Raw genomic sequence first — 16,332 nt, 5'->3', positions numbered from 1 at the left:
CCACCTCCTGAAAGATAACACTTTGTTTTCTGCTCAGGAAGAATTGAGATGAGGGGACATCTTGAACTTTTTTTTTTTAAACTAAGCTGATACCGTCCTCTCTCTGGGGCTTAAAGGCTCCTATGTATCAGTAGCAGCAGAAAAAGTTTAAAAAAAACAAAAAAACAAAACACACACACACACAAAAGGTCCCTAAACTTAATAAAGTTCCCTGTTGCCTTACCAAGGTAAAACCAGGCAGCTCTAACCCTATTACGGCTGGTAATAGTATTACAGATAGCAATCTTATTGTTTTCCTCCTATTGAGACTAAAAGACAGACAGCCAGCGTTGTATCACATGATTGAGGTGAGAAGGAATTTGAATGATGTCAGGGAGCATGTGACAGAGCCGGAATCGATATGGTAACAGCGTAACAGGGGCAGCAAATACGTGTCAAGGCAAGCTGGATAACTTAAATTGGATTTTCTAGTTTTTGTTGTTTTTTTTTAAATAGATATTTTGTGTGGAAAAATGTCTTTTACATTTCGCCTATTCTTTTGACTTAATATATACAATAATATCTAAGGAGTCATCACTATTACTTTGCATTATGGATGGCTGAATTAATCAGCAAGCTGGTGTATCTGCGGTCATGAAAGCAATTTAGGCAAGCACAGAGCATCTACGGTTTTGTCTTGTCATGTGTTGATTCAGTGATGTCAGTTTTGTGATAACAGGGTCAACTGTCTGCTAAAGTTGTGTCAGGGAGTTTAACAGGGCCAGCAGATATAAATAACTAGAGCTGATTTTCATTATCTACTGGTTTATTTTTACAGGGACTTTGAACATTAATAAGCATTTCTGTGAATGCACCAGAGTTAGCCAAGAGGCTATTTTTTATCTGCAGTTCCTGGACAGATAGTACAAAGTTACCCTAAAAACTGAATATAAGAGTATACAATTAAAACTACAAAGTTGTTGAGGTCACTTATAAGGCTGCAGAGAAATAATCCAAAGTGAGGAGAATATTAATGTTAACCTAAATCATGAGGTAAACAACACTCTTATACAAAGCAGGTGAATGACAGTGTATCGGCATTGCCAATGAGATGAAAACAAAACAAAAATCTCTCTGGAAAAAAATGTGAAGCATCAGGATTGCAACAGGAAATTCGAGTGCATCGTAAATGTGACAAATCATTGAAAAAATTAAGCACTTCTGTTGTTTGTCTGGTTGTCTTTTGGGAATTAATGTGTTAAACCAAAATTATTAAACATAAAACCAAGCATCCATGTCTCATGTGCTACATTTTAATACCAACTGAGAGTGACAATAACAGATTGCACATGCGCAAAAACATATTGTTCTTTTATTGATGCTGGGGTTCTTTTTTTTTTTTTTTTTTACATGGCCAAGTTGTTGTAACGTAGGTAGTGGACAGCTAGCCATGTGTGAATTTTATGTGTCAGGTGTGGCTTCAGATCAGTGTGTACATTCGGCCTGTTGATTGCCATCCTCTTTATAATATAATGATGAATATGAGTCATCAGACATAGTGAATAATAACGGCCTGATGGTGGTAGAAACCCCGGGCTCAGCTCCAGCACAGTTCAGGCCTCATCGAACCCTGGGCCCGTTCCAAATTAATGCTAATACAGTTTGGGGTGCAGTGGTAAACTGAACATTATTCATACTATGGATCTACAGGTTCTCCCTTGTGTAAAAGAGAACACTGAACATGAAGAAAAAAACATGTCTGTTTGTGCAGAGTGAATGAGACCATGCGTGAGTATGTTCGTGTATGCGAGTGTTGATGCATGCATGCATTCTCTGAAATGTATATGTACATAGTGTAAGCATCTTTGCCTGTGGGTGTGTTTGGCATTTTCAGCATGCTCACATTTATATCTGTCTATGTTTTCCTTTTCCCTTCCTGCTGATGCCATCAGTACACACATTGTGACTGATGACAGTCGTTGCCACAGTCTGATGCTCTGCTGCTTAATGTCCTTTTTGTTTATTAATTAACTGCAGGACATATATGCTGAGGGACACCTATTGATTCTACTGCTGCATTAATTGATTTTGTGCTTCACTAATCATATTGTTGCTGCAAGATCATTACTAGACCTCTGTGTTGTCTTTGCGGTGAAGCATTGTGTGTTGATATACTGTGTTGCTCTTAGTTTTGTGGGTGAAGTGTTGAGTGCAGTTGTCAGTTTGAATGGATATGTTTCTATTTTTATAATGATAGAGACTTGAGAATGAGAGATGGAAGTCCTGACAATCAAGATCCAAAGAACACATAATGACACATAAGTAGTCAGTAGTATACATTTCATAAATTATTGAAAATAAAATTAAGGAACTGCAACGGAAGTTACAAATCCTGTGCAAAATAGTACAAACATTTGTTGGATTTTTAAATAATAAAATGCTTTTTTTTTTTTTTTTTACAAGGGATATCAGTGCTTGTCAACCCACTTCTTTTCCTTCATATCATTTTCTATGCATATATGTCCAGCTCCTTAACAATTTGGCAATATTTTTGCACTCATTAAGTCAAAACCACATTTAGTTGTAACTACATAAACTGAAAACCACAGATCTCAACCAATTTCTCAGTGAAATTTCTTTAAAAATACAAATAAAGTGCCATGTTTTTTTAGTTATTCTTTAAACTCTGATTACTTGAGTTAAAGAAATAAGAAACAAAACCAAAAAATCAAGTCAGATTCTGTCAAGTTCAATAACTGGTGGATGCGTACATTAAGTAAATCTGGATTGTTTGATATTGCAGCAGTACCTGACAGCACAAAAAGGTGAGAGTGTTGTCAGCTATAAAACACTACTTTTCTATCATTGAAACAAACAGATTCTGGTGTTTGTGTGTATCTGACTGCCAAAGGTTCCCTAGTGAGTCTGACCGGGGGTTACAGTGTAACCAAAGCGTCTGTCTCCTGCTCACCAGCCAGATCAGCCGGTTCAGCTTGACTGGGCCCAGTTGTCTTGGTTTCATACTGACGACTGTCTGGGAAAGGTCTGTCTGGGGTTCAAGTACATTAAAGTCATCCGCTCCCCTCCCACTGAGCCCCAACACAGATGGCTCCAGATGCAGCTGGCACAGCATGGAGCAGCACCTGACAGTGCTCATTCACTCAGACACACAAAAATACACATAAACAAGTATAAACACATGCAAATACACAAACACATGCACAAACTCAGGTATGGACACAGCTGCTCACTTAGTGTACCTAAATGCAAGTAAACCTGCACACACACGTGCACACACACACACTCTCTGATGGAAGCACATACACTCACACCTTAAATACTTAGACGCACACACTCACAGCAGGAACATATGCTGCCACGCATCTACAAATCCTCACAGTAGCGCACATACGAATAAGCAATTAAAGACTCCGATTACTGCATGGCGCACACATACACTCAATTGTAAACCCATACATATTGTGCTCACTCTCTAACATATGCCAGGGCATACCAATGTGCACGGTGCAGAAAGCCTTTTTCTCTGCAGGAGCGGGCAGGAGAGAGAGGAGCAGGACAGCTGAGAGAAGTCAAATTGAACATCCTCATCATTTGTAACACAGAGAAAGATGTAAATTGAGGACAATGCATTTTGTTGTGCTGCGTGAGACGCTTTGGCTATTAAGGCTCTGTGTGCGCTGGATAGGGGTGGTAAATGAAACATGAAACAAAGTAGACTTTTGGATGCTGAAAGAAATATGCAGTGCGCCTTTTTAAATATTTCCTCCTCAGCGACAGCCATTTGAACCAAGATGAATTGCCAGTTGCCCGTGTCATTTATTGCAGTGCAGAGCTGATATTATAACAGAGCTTTACAGAAATGCACTTATGATACTCGGCAGGTGATCTCCAAGTCCTCTTTGACAAATATAACAGGCATGTTTTCATTCAGGCGCGACAGTGCAGCATGAATTAGAGATGAAAGACAGACTAGACTTAGTGGTGCCACACAAATTGGGAAAATTGATCTTTCCCCAAAATTTAAATACTACTTAGAATAGTTAAATAAGACACGTGCCTGTCTATGCAGTGGAATCATTGGGATTAAACTGTGTAATTTAATTTTGTGACTGATTATTTTGCTTGCAGGGGCAGCTTGGACTTGGAGAGGACAGGCTGCACATATCCGCTCCTTGTCTTCTCAGCTATTCTCAGCTTGCTGAGGTCACACAGATAGAAGCTGGGGACAGCTACAGTGCAGCTGTCACAGGTGAGCCGAGCTTCCAACAAGCAGCAGAAGCCCACAGATCTGTTGTCTTCTCCAACTGCATTATTTGAGCCTTAAAGTGTTACGTACAGCTGAATAGCATCACTTAACTCAAACATTCAAACATGTAATTGTCACTGCAAACATCTCTCATTGTGATGAAAAGAATCTTAAAAGTTGTATTCACTTTACATAATATATAAAACAACTTATTAACTTGAAACCCTGATTTTCCCAGTAGTACCCAGCACTGTGGCTTTGAGCCATGCAAATTTTTTCATCTACATCATTTCATTGAGTTTTAATTACCACAACAAGGATTCAGTGTCCTCAAATGACATCACTCGGAGCACAAATTCAACCTCATTAGCTCTCAATATCTCTTAAGCCAAATGAAACTGTGCAATAGTGCACCCAGTTTCAGTTTTATGTGTTAGATGATGTACATAATGAATTCGTTGTTCAACCAGCTATCCCTAAACTACCCCACTAAGATCTCAGGCTACCCCTGTAGCTACTTTGTTATTATTAGGACTGAAAGATAAGGAGGCATGCCATCTCTTTACATAATCTTTCCCACTAGCCTTGCTGCATTTACTGTAATTCCTAAAAAGCCAAACTCAGAGCCCTCTTTGCTGACTAAGTCTGAAAACAGGTAGAGTCAGATAGATCCTTTGTCACTCTCACAGAACGGTTGCTCTACAACAAGCTCTGTATTGGAAGTTATGATAGGTCTATGACCCCAGTCTGCATCTGGGGTCATAGACAAGGAAACACAAGTCAGTAAGAAGGTAAACATATGCAATGCTTGTAGCTGATGATGATGTCGATGCTGGTTTGTAGAATGTTGTCCCACTCTTGGCCTTTTATAGTCTAAAGGAGTGTCTGTGTACTGGTCACACTATCCGATCCATGTCCTTCAAAGCCTCAGTGATTGAGAATTTGCCACGACTTGAAAAGATGTGCACAAAACACAAAAAAAGCATGTGCACAGTTTTATAAACTGAGCCATTTTCTGACCACAACAATACAAATGAGATGTTTGTTTTTTTTTTACTTTTTCTCTAGGTCAGAAGTGTTTGCATGCTGCATTTTTGTAACCAAATCAGATTTGTTTTTCAAATCAGATCTTTAAGACAGACTGTCTACACCTCGATTTGCAAGGGATCAAATCCGATTTGTGTGTCCTAACATCACTAACCTCTGTGCATGTGCTCCAGTGGTAACAATGCAGGCGTCAATAGCTACGTGCTGTGAGATACGTCTTGATAAATTGTCTTGTTCTGGGAGGTTCCTTCCTGCTTTGCCTGTACAGAATCCTCCTGTAGAAGTGCTTGCAGACACTTCAGTTTGACTTCCTTTCCACAGACTGTTTTTGTCTGTGTTGTCCTCCATAGCGCTCTGCTATTAGCAGTATAGATTCTGCTCACGCTGTAGATCCTTGTTGTTGCAAGTGACGCAAAAGACATTTTGAAATCACTCTTGAGCAACATGGCGTCTGGACTGAGATGTGTCTTTAGACATTCGATTAGAATCGCATTTCAAACCACCTCTAAATCTGGTTTGGGTCTGATTTTCAAAAATTACATTTCACTTGTTTTATGCTGTCCAGATTTTCTAAAAATCCAGCTGGATGCAATATAGATGTAACAAAAAAAAAATGGATTTGTGCTGACAGTCTGAACAAGGCCTCATACATTTACACCTTTACGAAGTGTCAGGCAACCACTTCTCCTTTAGTAGCTTTTGCCTTCTGCCAGACAGTTGGAATTAAAGTGGTTACACTACAAATACAACATCACCCATTTACAGAGAAAAAGGCGCTGTGCTTGTTTCGAGACCAGGGCACATTTACAGCCTACTGCTATAATGCAATATTCTGTGAAAACAATTGCCTATTGTTGAACAGAGACGTCTACTGGCCCTGTGTGCACGGTTTCACTAGAAATGCCACTGGTTCATTAAATGAACTGCAGTCTCAACATATTAAGTTTGTCCCATTTGAATTCTTGGCGCATTGAAGACTATTTGGCGAGTGAGGCCCTACCTGCCTGTGGTACAGTTATGTCTTTAAGTGATCTATAAAATGTTATTATTTAAAACAAGCTCTTTATGGATTGCTTACGAGACATGCTTAGCACATGATTGATCTGACCTTTCACAGACTGTCGTTCTTTGGGAAAACATCAGCCTTAACCTTTTTTAGCTGGATTACTCTGCCAGCATCTCCGTATGCGTGTGTGCGTGTTTGTGTGTCCATCTGATTTTGTGTGTCTGTACATGCATGTGTTTGTATTGTAACGCACGTGTTTGTGTGTGGAGTAAAATGCCATCTAGCAACGCCTGTCTCATACGCTTTCATAAGGTTTGCTTCACTGAGATGAAAATAATACATTACTGATTGATTGATCAATCATGTCTGAAAGGGTATCTGCGTCTGCATGTATGTGTGTGCGAATGTGTGTGCCTGCGTGCGTGTGCGCGCTTGCCAGGGCTACGTACAGCTTGATGCAGAATAGAGATTGATGGAGGCTTGCCGTGAGGAGGATACTCAGTTATCTCCTTGTAATTAAAATCCACCTCATAAAGATTATTGACTCCCCCACCACACAAACCAGCATGCTCCCTCGCTTGGCAGGGTTTGCAAAGCGCTTCTTAAAAAATGAAAAATAGCATATTAAGCAGCACATATTTCCCATTTATGCGGAACATTTAGATGTGGTTAAGTTATCGTAATGTGCAATAAAACCTGGATGTGAAATTTGTAATCCACTTTGGAAAATTGCTTACTATATTGCTTTAACATCCCCTGAAAGAGCTTTTGAGATGTGTGTGCCAGGTTTATTGTATGCCATAATTTAAAAGTCCTCAATGCAGGCAGTAAATATAAATTTATTAGTGGTGGGTTTAAAAAGCCAGACTGAGGTAGCATGAGTGAGTGGATGCTTGAGTGTTTGCAGTATGTGAGTACATACAATGTTTTTGATAAGTGCCAACTGAGAATGTGTTCCCTCTGCTTGTCGCACAATGAGGAAAGGTGAGTGTGTGTTTGTGTGTGTCTGTGCACACAGCGTGTGTGTGTGCCCAGAGTGTGCAGGATTACCATCTCAGTGCACTGCTCTATATCAACTCCCTTTTCTAAACTAAACTGAACTGACAGAGTGTAATTCTTGCTTCCATTTAAGTGTTTATGATTGGGGTCAGTGTTTCTTTTTGAATTTGGAAGAAACCAAAGCTGTAAGGTCCAGGAGCAAGTTAATCTGTGGTAGACTGGAGTCTGTTTTCCTACTGGCCCTTTTTGGCACTTAGCTTCTGTCATTCCAGTAAAGACAACAAGCAAGTATGAACTCATGTAAATAAGTGAGGGGCACATGATCAGGAGCTGTTAAAGCTAAAATCAGCTTTTCTAATCCAATACAGTTTTGTCAAATTCAGTGAATATCTCCTCACGGTTCACTCGCTGTCCGTTCTGTGTGTGGACGGGGGAAAAAAACAGTGTTCGTGCAAAGCCGTGGCTTTGCAAATGGGAACCAAACAGTGTGGCTCAGATAATTCACACATCGTTTTTCCCACATGTCATATGCACGTTAAAGCTGGTGCACATTTGTGCTCATGCACACTGGTTAGGGTGAGAAACATGGGAAGAACATACCAACACATCCTTATAGGGTCGTTTTACTTTTCATACTTGAAAGAATATGTGGCAAGGTGACACTGCATGTATTACTGATGTATCTGTCTGAACTTTTGCCCTTTTGTTCCTATCTTCAGCAGGTGGAGAGCTGCTTCTCTGGGGTCAGATCCCCTGTGTTTCCCGGGTCAGTTATCACACGGGCCTCAAAAGACTCTGGACCCCCCAGCCTGTTCCTCTGGCAGGCCGAAAGGTGCGTGTGAGAAAGGCTGCGCAAATTATGTTTTCAGGCACCTCAAGTGTAAAGCAGATGAAAGCCCCAGGATTTTCTGAGCATATGAGTTTTAGCTAGATATGCAGAAATTCGTAAAGGGTAAGTCCACACTGAATCACATGTGTCTGAAAATGGACTCTGTATTTCTTCCCATGGGTGTAGAACATGTGTCACCCTTAAATACACACCAGTCATGTTTGAGTATAGATGATGTAAAAGTCAAAGACTGAGGTTTATCCAGTAGTTAAATTCAAAAAAATCTAATTTAACAGCGACTTAAACTTCAGAAATGTCACCTCCTGGACTCTGCAATGGTGACCTTATCTTGCACAAAGAGCTGTAAATAAATACACCACTCAATAAACACACTGTGGAAAGCATTGTAAGAAATCCCTCCTCTCTGCTCTGTCAGTGATTTTGTTCTTAACTGATGTGATATTGGTTTAAAACTGAAATTGATTCTTTACTGTGTTATTTACCATTTCCCAACATTTCAATTGATTTATTTGAAAAGAAAAATGTACATTAATCAACATTTAAATAAATATAAATGTACCCGAGTTAGCTAAAGGGCAAATCTGCAGTCCCTGCTAACAGAAATTTAACCATGTGTTGATTCTGTACCTTCAGTTTCATGTGTGTCAACAAAGTAATAAAATTCAGTTGGAGGGAAATGCTGGGAAAAGCTCTCCGCTTATATTGAATTTTTGCGCTACTTTAAATTCTAACAAACATTCTATTTTATTCAGGTGATTGATGTTGCCTGTGGAAGCCAGCATACAATGGCTCTCGCCACAAGTGAGTAACCTGTCGTCCATCTCTAAATGTTCATATCTCGGGGCAATGAGAGAGGGTCAAAGGTAAACCAATCAAATTCAGGTTTTGATCAGTGTGACTCCCCTACTACCTCAACCCCAGGCTTGCTTCTCTTCCCTTTCTCCAAATGATGTCTTGTTCCTCCTCAGAGCCCCTCCTCACTCACTTTCTCACTCATCAAACCATAATTCACTTCAGAGGGAAGCATCATTAATGCACAGTAGGACCCAGCAGCTTGATGTGTGCTAATTATATTGTGTGTTTTACACGCTGGATGACTTTTGCTTAGTCAGTGATGAGCTCAGTCTCTGGTAATTGTTTTTTGGATGTGATGAGTTTATAAAAGCCTGTCTGTACGTGTGTATCTGGGCATGTTATGTTATGTGTGCATTTGTCCATTCATGTATGTGTGAGTCAATGTGTTGACGGTGAAGCTTGGTGGAAACCCACATTTATCTGTGCTTGTGCCGTGTTGTTCTAAGACTGTGTGCACACATGTATACAGCATACACTGTTTTATATGGAACCAGAAAGCCAAGATTATTCTACAGCTCCACACATTATACGCTTCAGTGAACTTAATAATGATTAGCAAACAGTCAAAATCTCAAGATCATTCTGACACGTTAAAAGTGCGTGCAGTTTTTAAACTCCATCATTCCCACGCAAAACTTTGACATGCACACTCAACCATGGCACCACACTCCATTACTTGCTTGAATTCTTCATAACCAGTGTGATCCTTTTAGCACTGTACATCAGTCAGTGCTATAGCTAGAAATGTAGCTCAGCCTTTGGCTAATCACACTGATTGGAGGTGTCCTTTGGCTCACCTGGGGGCTTCCAATCCTATTAGGCCAACAGTCCTGAGCCTAGCGTACCCAGCAGCCGCTCGTGTTTGATCACTGGTGCTTAGAGCCCACACTTGTCCTCTTATGTTGGTGTTAAGGCATGGAGGAGAGGAGCAGCAGGGTGGGGTTTGGAGGGGGGGTGGTTAAAATGTGATCTCCTTAACTCTCTGGGGGGGCAGAGGGGAGTTCAGTGCCCCACCTCCCTCGCTGACACTCCTCTGCTCCTCCAGCTGGAGTTGGTCTTTAAAGTTCTGATGCCAGTTGAAAGGCGGAACACTGCAAGTTTTTTCCAGACAGAAGAGGAAGAGATGGAGGGAATGGAAGAAGTGAAAGATTGAAAGAGGGGGCACAGTGAAGAGCAGCTCTGTCTGTGTTGTTTTCACAGTTAAAAAATCATTTTGAGAGTGTAAGTCGTTTAGAGGTTCACTCAAATTTCTCAGAACTCATATCACCCTTTTTTTTTTTCCTCTCCTTGCTTAATCTGTCTTTTCCCCTCTCTGCACACCTGATCCCGCCAGGCCTGTCACCTCTTTCTACCCTCTCCCTATCTGCACCACATACTTTACCTCCCCTCCATCACTCCGTCTCTCAGCCTTCCTCCTGACTGCTATTCTTCCTCGCTGCATGCCCATCACTATGTCTCCCTTGTCCCCCACCCCCACACACCTCAACCGGGCCGAGAGCGGCCAGGAAGAGCCATGTGTTTCCAAAGTGGACTGGATGGGAAATCGAAGCAGGGCTTCTGTGTTTATCAAGCCACAGCTCCGTCACCTTGCTCCTACTCCCCGTCTAGAGGCCCCAGCAAATTGGTGACAGCAACAACAACCCTGCAGCACACATGCCCCCTTTTTCTGTGCGCACATCCGCACACACAGTCACACACATAGCATAGCACCTTGGCCTGTTTAGTTTTATTGCTGGTGTCAGGTGAGGAGGTGGAGGTAGGAGTGCTGTCTAATGTTCAGCTCACACACATATACACACACACACAGATACACTCACACACAGCCATTTCCACCCCTGCCGACACCTTGGCTAACGAGACCTGTGAACTGCAGTGACAGAACTCCGAGACTTGTCAGAGTCCCACTCATTTAATGCCAAGACCCGGCCCCAACTCTAACCCAACAGGGTTTCTGTATGCACACCAAGCCACAGGGCTGCACAATGATATACCGAACATGATTCTGCTGAATACTCCCTCACCTTCATGTTAATATTGTTAAAGTAATGCTTTTATGACAGTGATCTACACTAATTGTTTCGCTACAATGCTAAACTACCAGCACAGGGTAACCATGCGTTAATCTGAGATGGATGTGCAGGTGAAATGCGTGCAGTGGTTTAGTTGAACTTCACCCTCACTTTGTACCTCATTGTGTTGATGTGCACCATGACTTCTTTTATCTATAAATGCCTGAATGTTTGCCATTACTCTTGCCATTCTACTTGTGTGTGTAACAGTACAGTTATGTGTCTGTAAACCTGCTGTACCCACAGGCATCTTTATCTGAAGTATCTAATAGTCTTGGGTCATTACAAGCAGTTTTGCATGGAACACTGCCCCCTTTGTTGCACGTATACAGGATGCTTTCTGCTCAATATCTTTTTCAGTGTCCCCTCTCTTTTCTTTGGTGTGATCATGTAAGTGGAGGATAAAGGAGAGTTGACTTGGGTTAGAACCCTGCACGGCCTTGCTACCTTGGAAATTAACTGCACAAACAACGTCTGGCCATTGTGCCTAAGCACTTACAACGATGCCATTTAAGAGAGTATTGATCCACCCAATGCAGGGTCAATCATTGGATCAATGGTGTGTGGGTTGGTCGGCTGGAAGGCTGTTTGACTGCATGAATGAATGGATGGTTGGATAACAGATGAATAGACGGTTGGATAATGAATGGATGGATGGATACATGGATTGATTCATGGATGAGCTTTGAGACTGATGCACGGAGGGCAGCAGTGTCAGGTTTGTGCAGCGATGAAATAGTGCAGATCTGAAGATTTTACTTGCTTGCCCTCTTTTGTGTGGGATTGTGTCCATTCTGTCTTGTGCACTTTTCAAGGACTGCCATCATTCAGCACACCCTGAGGTTTGCTGTAAATTCAAAGGGAACTTAATTCAGCAACAACAAGAAATCAGAAAAACTTTGTAATACTCTGTGAAAACCTTCTAGACTTTTTAGTTGTTGCTGAGGAGGTCACAGAGCACTAATGTGCATCTAGCACATAGGGAATATGCTTTCTAATTACAAATATTTTTCCTTATATATGCACAAGATTGAGTTGAAATCCATCAAGGAGTTATACTGTATCTATAAAGTTATGTTAGCGGTATAGAGGAGTGGAAAACTGAGGGAGAGATATAAATTAAAAAACAGTCATTGTCATTAGCATGTTCTTGGTGGATTGTTGTGATGTGTTTACACCAGGGTTGATTGACCTAGTTACCCAGCCCCTGGCAGCAAAACATGGAGAAATGAAATATAATGCAACACAGGGGAGAGGTGTAGATTCCTTTATTATTTTTACATGTGAGACCCTTGTGAGTGAACACACACACACACACAGCAGTGATCATCAGGGGCTCACAGAGGTCGTGCCTTGTGACGAAGTGCAAAAAAAGGGAAGAGCGCTTATTTAAAATTCTGTAAGAGATGTCAATTGTGCCCTCTGCATATTTCTATGGAAAATTTGTAAATAGATCCTTTGTAAATAGCTTCTCTCTTGCCAATCACCCTGTCTGCTCTGTGCACAGCAGCATTAAAAATTGATCCTTAGCCGCACCAGGGTGAAATGCTAACATCGCTGCCAAATGACTGATTAAAAAGAAAAACCTTTAATCTTTGCTTAAAAGTGTCTACTGCCTTGGCATGCCTTTCCCTGTGCTCCTCTATCTTCCAAGGCTGTGAAGGGAAGGAGGGGGTCGCCGTGGGGGAAACGGGGTCACGCTTCATGTAGAGTCAGCGCTGTACAGCGATATAGCTCTAGAGGTGAGGGATTTCACTAAGAGAAGATCTAGGAATCGACATGCATTGCTCTCTTCTGAATTTAACCTTAAGCCAAAGGTTAAAAACACATTTGAGCATTCCACAACAGGGGGAGAATGTGTTGGCACTCCTGCTAATGGCTTGCAAAAAAAAAAAGTAGCTTTTTATCCAACCTAACCATACAAGTTAATAAAAGTCAGCAGGGCTGTATTGACAATACAATATTGACATGCCTCCAACTCAGTAACAGCAATGGAAATCAACACACTCTTTGTCTAGGTTATGCAGTTGATAGTGACATGGCAGCTGAAAATCCATGACATAAAGAAAAATGAAGAAGAGATAGAAGATAAAAAAAGGACATTACAGTGTATATTGGAGGTGCTGAGAGATGTGCTTGTGTTTCAGGGAGCAGAGAGAAGAACAGACAATATTCTCACCCAAAAACTGAAGCTCACTTCAGAGACCTTGTCAGCAATCTCTTACCAACGGAGAAAGAAAACACAGTGAAAGTAAGATAAACACACCTCTTCTTTCTTGCTCTGTAGCCCTTTTATTGACTTGCTTGCATACTGTACAACTCAATCTGTAACTCACTTGTTAACTCAAGTCTTGCTGTGGGTCGCTCCTGAGTGATATCTTCCTCCTCCACACTCGCTGCCTGCCTTGTTGACATCGTCATTGCCCAGCCATTGTTTGCTTCTCAAATCCTCTTTCATTTATAGTTTCGGTTTCTTTATGCGTGCTGTAAACGAACCTATCACTTATGAATGATACAAATACAAGTTGCACTTGAATAAACAGCACAGCCCTCAAAACATTAAGTGGTGAATATATATTCACTCACCTCTCAGAATTTCAGTGAGGGCCACTAAACTGTCACCCAGAGTCACACACACTCACTCACTCACTCACACACACACACACACACACACACACACACACCCTCAACTCCCGCCCCTCTTCAACTCTCTGTCATTCAGGTGTTTACTGTCATTCATACTCAGGGTTTTGTATAATCCTCTCACCACACCTGAGTGCTCCCCACTCAGTGTCACTGGATTTACTCACTCACCTCCCCTCACTTCACCCCCCCACTCCCCCATCTAGCGCACAGCCTTTTTCATTTTGCATCACAGTCATTCTTTTACACACACCGTCATTTCTTATGTAAATAACGACAGATAAAAAGACAGTAACAGACATTTTAAGATTTACACACACCGCTCAGTGCGTATGTTTTCAGTCATCCCCTCTCATCAGCCAGTTTGTTTGTAGAAGTGTCTTTGCCTGTAGCCATAAATTAGGGGTTGTGATTTAACTCATTGAGACAAAAGGGAAAGACAATGAAACATGCATAAAACAAATGATGTGGAGAAGGTGAGGGAGAGGGAGGAGAGGAGGGTGAACTGAAGGCAGAAATGGGCCAGTATGTATTTCTGCTCTACTTTCACTTCGGTAAGGCTTCATTAAGAAGTCTGTTTCCAGAGCATCGTGGAATATGTATGTGTGCGCATGTATGTGTGCGTGCATGCATGCGAGTGTGCGCATATGTTCATAGGTTAATGTGTGTCAGAGCACGTGCACATGCATACATGTGTGCATGCCCGTAAAATTATTTGTGTGTGTTCAGTGAGAGAGATCTCCTAAATTATTTACACCCAGAACTCTCTAATTGGTATCAAGTTTTTAAATGGGGTCAAATGAACAGTTTCATGCTGCTTTTCTCTTGCCTTAAGTCTGTATCATTACATCTGGAGCTGCAGTGCTGCTGCTTCATTGGACTTGAACCTCTAAATGCTGTATTTGCCAATTGACTGTGGCTCTGCTCTCAGACTGGAGAAACATGCTCCACCAGGCTGATTCAGAGGAGGGAATGTCGGGGGGTTTTTTTGTTGTTTTTTTTCCTCCTTACTGTGATAGAGCTGTTTTAGTCCGTCTACTCATGTCTGTTACATGGTGAATATTCTGTAATAAATCTGGTGAGTCGTAAACATCAAACAGAGGTAGACACACACACACACACACACACACACACATACACACACACTGAGCCTAAGGCAGCGCACAGAGCTGGTATTAGATTTAAGCCCCCTAATAAAGCCAATTAGAATTATACTGTGCACTGATGAAGGCAACCTTACCAGGGCAATTCTCTTAGCTCCATACATGCACGTGGGCATGTACATATGCACTCATACATGCCTTCTAACTACTGTGCATATGCTTTTAAAAAAAGCCAAGTTTTAGTACAGAGGGGAAGTCATTATCAGATATCTGTTCTTGTTTTTAGGCATTAGATAGATTGAGGCTAGTTTTGGGCAGGTTTCATATAAAAGATCATTAACCTTTTATAAATATTACCAGTTATAAAAGTATTACTTTACTCAACTGGTTACATTACTCATTATATTGCTTTTGTTACTCAGTAAAATTCCTTTAATGATCCATTAACACACCCACAAAGGAAGTAGAAAACATAGTTTAACAAGCAATCGTCCGAAAGTTTTGCAGAGATTTACTCACCATCAGCGGCTAGCTTAGCCTTTGCAGACTACACACAGCGCAGCTCACAGTCAGGTTATGGCGTTCACACAGCCTTCAACTGTTAACAAAACCCAGCATGATCTCTGAATGGAGGCTTACCAGTTATGGCTACCGTTAACAAGCCAACTAAGAAAACACAACATCTATACTGTAAAACTTGTGGAGCTACCAGGAGGCAGATTGCTTGTTGCCAAAAGTGTTTTTTTTTTTGTTTTTTTATTGCCACTGAGAGATGCATTTCTTTCTCTAAAGCGAACACAAACTAACAGGAGTGTAACAGAAGCATTGCTGGGGTAAGTGACTGAAATGTAGTTATTGAACTGAATAAAATTGTAATTGATTACACTACTGATTACTAAAAAACATTGCCGCATCACTGTAATGTTATAGTAATGCAAGCCTTCTTCTTCTTTCTTTCCAGAAATACACAATAACTAAGTCACAGCAAGCATTACACTCGATTTTTTTGAAGTGAATCAGTTAAAAGTTCATAAATGAGTACAGCATTGATTGCAGTTTATTTTACATTGTTTGATATAGAAAAAATCTTACATGTTTGTTTTCATATTGACTTTAACTCTGCAATAAACCTATATGTGTCACAATAGGAAAACCTAAATAGATATTGTTTGTCCTCCTGACAGGACTCGAGCCAGGTTCAACACAAGCTGCTTCAAGGTCTGGAGACACCAGAAGGCTCTGAGGAGCAGGAGACAGATGAAGAAAGTGAGAGTGCAGAGGAAGAGGAAACACATGAGCAAAAACCAAACACAGATGAGCGAGATGGAGCGTTACGCGGGGCAGCATTTGCCATCGCCAGGTCTGCAACGGGGATGCACAGGACAAGAAATGGCCACTCATCAATCAGATCCGACCAGGGGGATGATAGGGAGGGCTGTAGGACAGCAGGGCCGTGGGATCTGAGGAATGGGCCATTAAAAAGCAGACGAAGCAGCCGTGATGTAGTCTTCACT

At 41.4% G+C, this 16,332-nt stretch overlaps 1 protein-coding gene across 1 annotated transcript in view; it reads left to right on the top strand.

Annotated features, from left to right (window-relative positions):
- Nucleotides 1-16,332, top strand: part of LOC103362503 (ultraviolet-B receptor UVR8-like) — a gene marked incomplete at its 5' end in the record, with an annotated part of 292,781 nt that overhangs the window by 276,376 nt on the left and 73 nt on the right. Inside the window, 5 exons of the mRNA XM_008288878.1 lie at nucleotides 4,129-4,249; nucleotides 8,018-8,130; nucleotides 8,901-8,949; nucleotides 13,220-13,323; nucleotides 16,003-16,084. Coding sequence (XP_008287100.1) covers nucleotides 4,129-4,249; nucleotides 8,018-8,130; nucleotides 8,901-8,949; nucleotides 13,220-13,323; nucleotides 16,003-16,084 — 469 coding nt within the window. The remainder of the gene's footprint in view (nucleotides 1-4,128; nucleotides 4,250-8,017; nucleotides 8,131-8,900; nucleotides 8,950-13,219; nucleotides 13,324-16,002; nucleotides 16,085-16,332) is intronic.

This window comes from Stegastes partitus, unplaced genomic scaffold (genome assembly GCF_000690725.1).
Source record: "Stegastes partitus isolate 25-593 unplaced genomic scaffold, Stegastes_partitus-1.0.2 Scaffold13, whole genome shotgun sequence".
Lineage (NCBI taxonomy): Eukaryota > Metazoa > Chordata > Actinopteri > Pomacentridae > Stegastes > Stegastes partitus.
This window is presented reverse-complemented; position numbering and strand designations above follow the sequence as displayed.